The sequence below is a fragment of the Chrysemys picta genome, chromosome 9 (assembly GCF_011386835.1).
Source record: "Chrysemys picta bellii isolate R12L10 chromosome 9, ASM1138683v2, whole genome shotgun sequence".
Lineage (NCBI taxonomy): Eukaryota > Metazoa > Chordata > Testudines > Emydidae > Chrysemys > Chrysemys picta.
Genome location: NC_088799.1, coordinates 44,168,479 through 44,179,108, shown reverse-complemented (window position 1 = coordinate 44,179,108; position 10,630 = coordinate 44,168,479). Strand labels below are relative to the sequence as shown.

The following is a 10,630-nucleotide window of genomic DNA, read 5'->3' as shown; positions in this document are numbered from 1 at the left end:
AGACACCCAGAGGTGAAGGTGATTGTCGGGGCTTCTGTCCTTCTTCCCCAGTGTAGATTTGATAGTGGAGAAGACTGATGCCGTAAGGGGGAAGTGAGTTACCCCAAGGTCACCCAGTGAGTTTATATCACAAATGCATACTCGGAAGGATCCAATAGCAACATGGATTTTCCAGTCTCTTCTTTCTCGGAGTCCCCAGGGCTAAGGTAAAACCCCTGTGGCCCCTCCCCATTCTGCTCACCTCCAAGATGTGCTGGAGTTTGTTTGTGCTGGGGGGTGCTGTCAGCAGGATCGAGAGCTCGTCATCCATGTTCTCTGGGCAGGCCTTGCCATTGACCAGGAGCCGGCTGAGGTAAGCGCCGCCTGGCCGGAGGTTGCACCCAGAAACCCTGCCCCAGGTCGGAACCCCCTCCCACACCCAAATTCCCTCCCAGACCTCACACCCTGCACCCCAACCCCCTGCCCCAGGTTGGAACCCCCTCCTGTACCCTAATCCCTCCCAGACCCCACACCCCCACCCGCACCCCAATCCCCTACCCCAGCCCTGAGCCCCCTCCCGCACCCAAACTCCCTCCCAGAGTCCGCACCCCAACCTTCTGCCCCAGCCTGGATCCCCCTCTGGCACCCCAAACCCCTAATCTCCAGCCCAATCCCAGAGCCCGCATCCCCACCGGAGCCCTCACCCCTCCCTGCACTCCAACCCCCAGCTCCAGCCCAGTGAAAGTGAGTGAGGGTGTGAGAGCCAGCGACTGAGGGAGGTGGGCTGGGCTGGAGTGAGTGGGGGTGGGGCCTTGGGGAAGGGCATGAAAGGGGTTGGGTCAAGGGCGTTTGGTTTTGTGCAAGTAGAAAGTTGACAACCCTACTTAAGGACCTTTGAAAAGCAGCCTCCTTAGCACCACTCCTAATACCAGGGGCCAAGACGCCCCTGGACATGAGAACCACAATAGGCCAGAGCAAAACGCTGCATTAGAAATCGGAGCTCAGGCTGCCAAGCGAATGATAGCTGACAGACAGGAGATGTGGGAATTAAGGTTGTGCCTTCAGCCAGCAATTGGTGTTCATCCGTTTGCACCACACACATACCTGTAGGCAGGGCCACTATTTCCTTGTCTGTCTGCCTGTTTAGCGTCTCTCGGTCCTTACTGTGCCCATCACCGTGGTGTCTGAGTGGCAAACCAAGGGTTTGACGTGTGCATATGAAACTGTCTGACTGGAAGGACGTGGTTTGGTGTGGATCAGTGACTGCTGGGGCGATTGGTGGCAGAAGGCTCTGAGGGCCTGGCTCATTCCGACCTGGCTCATTCCAATGGCTTCTACAGCTGACAGCAGCCCAGTCTCCTGCCTGGGTCTGACGCAAACCAGGAAGTACAGGACCACGGTTAATAAGAGCAGCTCAAAAGCTCATTTTTGCTGAGCCCAGCCCTGCACAGATTTCCAGCTTAGGTTTGCATTTTCAGCAAAAGTTCTTCTTGATTATTTTCTCCCAACCCGCTTCTGCCTCCATAATAGCCAGCCACCCCGTCAGTCGCATCCTGGGGCGCTCCAGGGACAGCGTATGTGCGTGTATGTGTACGTCTGTATATATATGTATGTGTACATGTGCGTATGTATGTGTGTACGTGTATGTGCACATGAGCGTGTGCACATGTGAGTATGCGTGTGTATGTGTGTACATGTACCCCAGTCAGATCTATACATCTGGATTTCCTTTGAAAGAATTTTCAAATTGAGCTGATCAAGTGCAATGGCAAAGCACCCAATTCCTCTGCCCCCCAACTGCCTTCGCTGCTTTAACGTTCCACCTGCTCTGCTGGCACCTCTGACTCCTGAAAGCCCTAACGCTCCCGGGGAGCAGGCCGTGCCCTGCCTTGCCCTGGCTGCCCCGTGTGTTACCTCAGAGGGAATCGTTCCAGATTCCAATGGGTGGCAGGTCCAGAGAAGAGCCTTATCTGGGGGGATGCTGTACCAGACCCGCCCGACCCAGGCAGGCTCCCAGGTACTCCCTGCTCGGGGCTGATAAGGCTTCTTAGCAGTTTCTCTCCAAACAAATTCCAGTTCAAGACACCTGAGAGCTCCACAGCAGGGCAGCGTCCCCAGAGCGCAGCAGGGCAGGGGTTAGGGAGAGCAGTCGGTAGCAGCACCTGCCCCTCGTACGGCAGGAGCGAGAAGTGCCAGCCACGTGCTGCCTCCATCCCCAGAGGCCAGGTGAGAGTGAATTCCCACGTCCCCGCACGATTGGTTCCGTCACTCTTCTACACTTACATGGATTTCCAATGTCAATGTTTCTAACAGCAGCTTTGCCAGCTCTCCTTACACCTTTGTCTGCTAGACCAAAAACCTGAAATGCAGCTACCTCCTCCTGCTGGATGACTATAGACCTTAATGACAGAGCTCGGAACTGCTTAGTCAAGCTGACTAGCTGCAGCCCCTCGGGTTGCCTGCTCGAAGGTGTGCTGGCCAGGCCACAAGTCATTTCTGTGCCTCTTCCCTGCTCCTTCTCAGCATTTGAACATCATTTGACTAGTGTGAACAAGAGTCTATACTGGGGAGAGCCCAGGGTGAGAGAGTCACTAGACTCTTGTCAAGGCTGCTTCCCCACTCTGAACTTTAGGGTACAAATGTGGGGGCCTGCATGAAAACTGCTAAGCTTAACTACCAGCTTAGATCTGGTCCACTGCCACCATTCCCAAGTGGATTCCCTTCCCTGGGAAGCCTTGAGAAACCTTTCACCAATTCCCTGGTGAATATAGATCCAACCCCCTTGGATCTAAAAACATGGAGAAATTAACCATTCCCCTCCTTCCTCCCACCAACTGCTGGTGGATCAAGATCCAAACCCCTTGGATCTTAAAACAAGGAGAAATCAATCAGGTTCTTAAAAAGAAGGCTTTTAATTAAAGAAAAAATGTAAAAAACATCTCTGTAAAATCAGGATGGAAAATAACTTTACAGGATAATCAAACTTAAAGAGCAATAGGCCAGAGCAAAACGCTGCGTTAGAAATCGGATTCAAAGTACAGCAAACAGAGGTAAACACTCTAGTAAAAGGTACATTTACATGTTGAGAAAACAAAGTAAAAACTAACACGCCTTGCCTGGCTGTTTACTTACAAGTTTGAAATCTGAGAGACTTGTTCAGAAAGATGTGGAGAACCTGGATTGATGTCTGGTCCCTCTCAGTCCCAAGAGCGAATGACTTCCCAAACAAAGAGCACAAACAAAAGCCTTCCCCCCACCAAGATTTGAAAGTATCTTGTCCCCTTATTGGTCCTTTGGGTCAGGTGTCAGCCAGGTTATCCGAGCTTCTTAACCGTTTACAGGTAAAAGGATTTTGGAGTCTCTGGCTAGGAGGGATTTTATAGTACTGTACACAGGAGAGCTGTTACCCTTCCCTTTATAGTTATGACAACTCTGGTTATACAGTGCTCTGTATACATCTGTGAAGCAGGAGTGCTGAAACCCCAGTCACAGACGGGGTCCAGCCTCAGAGAGCGCCAGCCTGGCCCTGGGGGGTGGGGGTGGGAGGGCGACACGGAGATCAGTTTGGTCCGATGGTGGGCACTGCTGCCAGGTTGCTCATGGGGAGGGGCGGGGGTGGGCTGTGGCGTATGAAGAGTTCAGGTTGTTTTGGAAGGGGGGGGGTAGCCATGTTCAGGGGGGAGTTGGGGTGTGTGTGGGACTCCAAGTTGGAGGGAATGGTGCAGGGGAACCCTGGGTTTGGCAAGGAGCCCCCAGTCAGCAAAACGGCTGAGCGAGCTGGTTGCCCGGGACAGGCTGAGGATGTCCCCGCTTGCAGCGTCATGCTCCAGCCTGGCGAGGGATGGCTGGCTGGGGAGGGCACCAAGCGCAGCCTGCAATGGGCAGAGTGGGGGGTGGGGGTGGCTCCCAGCATGGACAGCGGAGATGGGAGGCGGGAAGGGGAGAGGTCAGTGCCCTGGGCAGGGGGATCCCCCGCTCCCCCACTGCAAAACAGCACACCCCCACCTCACCACCAGCAACCGAGATGGAGGGGACAGCTTAGTGCACGGGGGGGCAGGGGTCCGGGATACTCCCAACTGCAAAATAGCAACCCCCTCCCCCCTGTCTGCACCCCAGATGCTGAGGAGGGAGGAGGAAACCTTCCAGCTGCACCTCAGCGGCTCCCAGCTTCCCTCCCCCTGAAAACATCCCTCTTTCCGAACCTGCCCCCCAAACTCCCCCCTACGCACGCTCTCCACGCAGGCTCTGTCAGGAAGGCCAATTAGACAGGGCCTTGTGTCCTGGGGATGCACTGAAGGGCCATAGTCAGGAGGGGAATGGAAAGATGCAGTTTTGGGGGGGGGCAATGCCCCTTCACATTCCCCCCCATCTTCACCCCTGCCAGTGGACCAGCCAGGACTACGTCATGGCCCATCTTTGGGCTACAGCCCACGATTTGGGAGCCCTGCCCGAGGGTGAACTTCATCAGGCCCAGCTGACTTGTTCTTTAGCCTGTTCTTTCCCTGTTCGGGGGGGGGGGGGGTGTGCTCCTGCTCCTGGCTGTTAGCATTAATGGTGTTCAGCATCTGGTCACAGTGAACTTTGATTGAAGTGACTGAAGCCAAACAGGCAGGAAATGCTCAGAGATGCTCAGAGGACCTCAGCCTGACAGATAAATACACTGGTAGGAGCTGGATTATACCATGTGATGGGTGGAGTTAAAATCTCATTGACACAGCTGTGAGGATGCACTCTTCATTTAAGACAGTTGGAAGCAACAGGTAAGGGGGCCTCGTGTAGAACAAGCCATGATGGCGTGTGCCCAGAAACTAGCCCCAGGTGGGCAGAGGATGCCACCGAGCATTGTTCTGAGCTGGTGCGTGTGTGAAAGAGACAAGCCGTCCAATTTCTGCTCCCCACTGGAACATCCCAGGGCCCCAAACTTTGACTAGCCCCTTGGGTTGAAGAGGGACACCAATATCTTTATTGTGCGGTTTCGTTGCACGTCTGACTAATCTCAGTGGTTTATCAGCAACTAATTACTGTTGCAATGTTTTCTCATGTAATAACCATATTTATTAAAAAGACAGAGGGCAGGTTTTTGAACCCAAACTCACCACTGCTAATACATGCAGGATTCAGATGTAAAGTCCTGGCTTTGAGTCATCCCCCATTTAAATACTCAATGACAGTTGCTAGAAATCCAGTGTCATGATTCATTGATCACTAATGCCAAGGGGCAGTGGCAGGGCTGGGAGAAGCAGAGGTTAATGTGGGTCTAAAGTCGTAGTGAGTGACATGACTCAGCGAGGCAGAGTGGAAGTGGGGGTCCAGTTATACACACCAATCACACTCTTCGTGTCATTCGAACGCACCGGCGGGGTCGGCTCTCAGCGTTTATTCCAGGGGATTTACCGTGCAGAAGCCAACAGGGAAGGGGGTGAGCAGAGTGGAAGCATTGCAGGGACTGCACTGATTAGGTGGGGGATGGCGCGCCGTGTCTGATCTAATACTGTCTCCCCTTCTCAGCGGCGCCGGCTCCCAAGGAGGATGGGCTCCTCCTGCTGGACCCAGCACACGTCTGTTGGCTTAACCAGGATGAGGGAAGACTTGCACTCCCCACTCTTACAGAACCCTGCCCAGTAGATGTAGCCTTTCCCATTGAGCAGGACGTTCTGACACTTGTCGTACCACCAGCCTCCATAGCTACTTGCGCGATTCCCACTGGCCTGGTCCGGATCCTTGTCAGTCGTGCTGAACTTCATGTTGTCGTGTATGCCCCCCAGGCCGGAGTGGTAGGTGGTGAGATAGTCCTCGCCGTCCCCAGAGTACCTGCCCAGCCTCAGTGGGTACCCGCTGGGCTCATCCTCGACACTGAAGATGTCATACTCTGCGTAGCGGGTGTTGTTGGATTAGTCCTCCACCACAAAGCGGGACCTTGTAGATGTTCTGCTGCATGAGCAGGGACAGGTACTCGTTGCCCAGCCAGTAATCCTGCTGCACGTTCCCAAAGCCGTACTTGTAGGTGCTCCAGGACTCCTTCCAGGTGATCTCTGTGTTGTAAGAATTTCTCTGCACAACGGTCCAGCCTTTGCCTTCGGTGTCCATGTCACACCACACCACTCGAGGGGGAGAGCCTGCCGGCTGGATGACATGGACCCCGCTGGGGCTGTCCCTGGGGATGTTTCTGCAGTCTTTGGGGAACCCTGAAATGCCACGAACATCAGGTTAAGGGGGGGGGGGGTAGGGGAGGGAGAGAGAGAGAGCGCGCGCTAGCTAGCTCAATCAAATCAGCCTGGGGTAACTGGAGGCTGGGTTTTTAGAGGCAGGTCCTGTGTATTTCACAATACTACAGCCACAGAATCCGCCCCGGCCATTCCTGGCCACAGAATCCGGCTCCAGATCTTACACTTTCATTTTACCAATAAAATAAAATAAGAATAGTTTCTTGCTCTGCTGGTTTTGAAGAAAACTTGAAGAGATGAATCAAGTGTAAACCAAGGCTCTGTATCCTTCCTGAGTCCGTACTGCTGAAGAAATCGTTTGGGGAGGGTGGGGGAGACGCTGCCAGATCCATCTCAGCGAATGTTAATTATGAAACCCATCAGTGACAATTTAAATGGGAGATTTCAAAGAGCCTAAGGGAGTTTGACACCCGACTGTGATTGGAATTCAGTGGGATTTGGGCACCCAACTCCCTGTGGCGCCTTTGAAAATTCCAGACATCCTATCGAGGGGCTTGTCTTTGGGGTGGAAATTGTCCCGAACGATCCTGGTAGAATGAGAGCTCTGTGGTTATACTGCCCCTCCCCTCCCCAGGGTCCTCCCTCGAGCCTGAGCTCCCCCAGCTCCCCTACCCCCCAGACAATCCCCCTGTGTGCCCCTCCCCCATAGCTGAGCCGAGGGGGAGGAGCTGCTGAGCACTGCGGGGGCAGGGGCTCAGGGCCACCTCTGGAGCTGGCTCAGCCCCTGGCCTGCCTGGACAAGCCCCTGAGCAGCTCCCAGAGCCGCTGGAGATGTGGGGAGAAGGGAATGAAAACCCCTGACAAGGAGGAACTGGCTCTCCCTGCTGCCTGGACTCTGGGGGCAAGGCTTCTAGGCATGAGCGAGAGATCCCCAGCTGTTAGCCGGGGCTAGCCCTAGTATAGGAGTTGGTGAGATGGAAGGGTAGAACTCCCAGCCAATTTGTGGGGGGTGCCTGGTTCCCACACGCTGCCCTGCGGTTGGCACCAGCGCTCTTCAGTCACTGCCGGGGGCTTGGCAGCCGTTACCGGAGAAAGGGATAACGAAGCTGTGTAAAGCAAACAGCCAGTCGAGCAGCACCTCCCCCACCCCGGCTGGCCCATTCCCAGGTGCTGGAGGCCTGCGAATGGGAGTTGTGGGCTCACTAGCGCAGCCCGGCCTTGCGATCCCTTCGGAGAACTCAGCGTTTCTTTGGGCCCAGCGCTGGATAAGTGGATCTAGGGGTGACCCCGGCATGGGGGAGAGGAGCAGAATCAGGCCCACAATGCCCTGATCTCGGATATGGCAGATGATAGAAGCTCTCCGACGGGTTCTCTACTCACCCCTCTCGACCTTCTTGTGGGCCAGGGCCCCGTTGCCCTGCATGGGGGCTACACAAAGGAGCGCCATCATGGACAGCGCAGACAGAAGCAGGAGAGAGCTGGACTGGAACCCTGCAGGGGACAGAAACCACTGGACATGAGACCAGGAGAGAGTTTCACAAGTGCCTAAATCCCACTAGAAGTCACAGGGATTTAGGCACTCTTGAAAATGTTACCCTTAGATGCTAAGGCCAGAGTTTTCAGAGGGCTGAACTACTGGGCCAGATTTTCAGAAGAGCTCAGCTCCCAGGTATGCACCGCAGGACATGGCTGGATGTTCAAAGGGGCTCAGCATGGGGGGGGGTGGGCCCAAGTCTATGGAGACGGGGTGAAGCCCACCATTCACCTCTCCCCCGGCCCGGCCACTGTCTCCGTCTCTGCAGCCGGCCCGATTAGCACACAGCTGGGACCCAGCTGCATGGTAAAAACCATTCAAAGATTGCGGCTCCGATTGCCTGGCTCCTGGGTCCCGGGCGGGTCAGGGCCGGCTGGAGCGCTCCCTGTGGTGGGGAAGGAGCTGCCTCCTCTCTCCCCCCGCTGCACCGCTGCAAGGGGACTGCTGCTCAGAGCAACCCCCTCTGTCCCAGCTCCCCCCGTCCACAGTCACTACCACCAGCCGGAGGGCAGTGCCCGCTCACCCACACAGAGACAGCAGCTGGGCAGCCTCCGGCAGGGCTCTGCCCCCCTCAGATGAGCGCCAGGTGAGAGGGGCCCAGGGCACAGAGCTGCTGTGTGCCCCACGCCAGGCATGCTGCCCCCTGCACTGCAGCCAGCAGCCCAGAGGGGGACATGCTGCTGACACTGCAGCTGTTCTGTGGGCCCAGCTCAGGCCAGGCTTAAAGTGGGCAGAGTCGCCAGGGGCCACAGTCCACTGTAAGCGCTGCCCTAGCAAGGGCATGGCCATTTATTTCAGCTGGTATTAACATAGACACCCCTCCCACGCCCCACACATGCTTTTCCCAGGCCACCTTCAGCACTCAGCGCAGGGATTCACAATGACCTTGCCGGGATCAGCAGCCCAGAGCAATCCAGACTCTTGGACAGAAACCGGCTCATTCACCCCCCCCCAGAGGCTCACGTGTGAAGCTCCAGAGGTCCCAAGTTTTATTATAGCTGCTGCCGGCCCATGACAGTTGCAAAATGGCAGCCTTTTGTGGGGTCGGGCGGGGCAGGGCGGGACGGCAGGGTGTGTGTGTGTGTGTCAAACCAGAACAGGCTAAAGCCGCACTGGAGTCCGGCACCGTGCTTTCTGTCAGCCATCAGTGTATTCATGTGGTGTTGCAAAGTTAGAAAGTCCACAACTAAGCCAAAAGTGACCATGATACAAACGTGCAAATGAATTAGAGAGAGAGAGAGAGAACACCGTGTAAACGACACACCGAAACACACTGTTGCAATGGAAACACTTTGCCCAGACATCATCCACAGACAGATTTCATTGGAAACACCTTCTTTTTGGAGCTGCCTGGACCCCAAATTCTTCAGACAATGTCACAGCCCAAGTAACTATGACACGCTGCCAGCAATCTCAGGTATCCTTGTGAGAGGGAGGAGAGAGGCGTAACCCATGGCAGGCAAAGGGTTAACGCTTTAAAGGAGAAGGATTTCAGTAAGTCTGACAAGCCAGAACTACAATGTTTGGAACTGAAGTGAAATAACAATCTGGAGTCACTCATCCTTGAAAACACGCCTCCCCTTCTCCTGACGCCCCAGAGGAGCGGGGACACTGCCAGCTAGCAGCCGTTCACACACTGTAATAGTCTAAGACACAGAGGGCCTGAGTTCGACCTGTGACCTTGGAAAACTCATTACACTGCACCATACCTCAGTTTCCCCATTTTTAAAACATGGCTTATGCTAGTTCCTTTGTGTTCTAAAGTACTTTGGCCCCAATGCCCAAAGGTACCTGGGGCAGGGAGGGAGGATTCCTGCCTAGGGTCCAGCAGAGCGCTGGGCAGGGGATCCCCACCAGGCTCCTGGTACCCCATGGCCCCGGGGCACTCTTTACCCACCAGGAGGCACTGCCAGACTCCTAGCTAGCCAGGCTCATGCTGCAGCATGCACTTGCTGGGGAAAATGCTGCTCCGTTTCAAAGGAAAAGCAGCATGTACCTCACTGCGCCCCCATCCCTTGTGCCTCGGCCAGGCAGGGTCGGGAAAGCAGAGGATGCACCAGGGCTCCCCTCCCCCTTGTGCACCTGCCCGGGCTGAGGGGCGGCACTGAGAGGAGTGCAGGCTGCCCCTCTCTATGTGGTAGTTACTGCGTCTGTCTGGGCACGTTCCTTCCTGTGCCCGGGCACTCAGGGCACATGGTGTCCCACAGGGGCCACATAGCATGCCCTGCCACTACACCTCCCCCACGTGCCCACACCGCCTGGGGCTCTGGTGCCCACCACCAGGCTCTGGCCCTACATCTCCAGGCTGTGTGAAATACTGGGCATTTCAATAAAACTCACCCATCCCGACTCTGCAGCTGAGCGGTCGAGTTAGCAACCTGAAGCGTCCCACTTCCACATCAGAAACCAGAGCCGGGGCTCCATGCCTTTATGGGGAAAGCGCCACTCCACACCCAGCTTATCTTGCTTTCTCAACCGCTGGCCTCAAGCCTGGCCTGTGGGTAGGGAAGGAGCCCCCACCGGAACGTCTGCCCATCCTTTATTTACCGCAGATACCAGATTTCTTGGGCTCCCTCCCTCCTCCCCGAGAACGCCAACGTTTCTGAAGCCGGGCAGGTGTGAGCCAGGGATTTAATTTCTCAGTGGGACTCTGCGGCATTACCGTATCATCGGCCTTCCAGACGAAGGACGCACTAAATGGAGAGGATCAAGCCAGAGGAGATGGCAGGAACGGGGGTTGTGCAGAACGCGATGGGGGTGTAACACTTGTGCCAGGTGGTATTGGCAGTGACAAGGACGAGAATCAGGATCTCGTGGTTCCTCTTAGCATTGCAAAGCAGAACCAGCTGGAGCGCCCCTCCCAGAAATCTGGGAAACTGACCAGCACGCCCCTAACAGGCAACTGTTGCCCCGTTGCGAGCACTGAGTCTGTGTCTAACACACGAGAACTTTT

At 55.5% G+C, this 10,630-nt stretch overlaps 1 protein-coding gene across 1 annotated transcript; it reads right to left on the bottom strand.

Moving 5' to 3' along the window:
- Nucleotides 1-1,754: 1,754 nt before the first annotated feature.
- Nucleotides 1,755-10,129, bottom strand: LOC135973722 (fibrinogen-like protein 1-like protein). Its single transcript, XM_065558089.1, has 3 exons — nt 10,018-10,129; nt 7,524-7,634; nt 1,755-6,164 (listed from the first exon to the last, which is right to left on the bottom strand). Exons 1-3 carry the CDS (start codon nt 10,019-10,021, stop codon nt 5,842-5,844), a joined length of 438 nt encoding a protein of 145 aa, XP_065414161.1. The 5' UTR covers nt 10,022-10,129; the 3' UTR covers nt 1,755-5,841.
- Nucleotides 10,130-10,630: the final 501 nt, after the last annotated feature.

Bases quoted from the DNA above. Each gene is read 5' to 3' on its own strand.
- LOC135973722 (XM_065558089.1), bottom strand. The intron at 6,165-7,523 runs GTGAGTAGAGAA...GTGGCATTTCAG, and splicing joins CCACAAGAAGGTCGAGAGGG to GGTTCCCCAAAGACTGCAGA.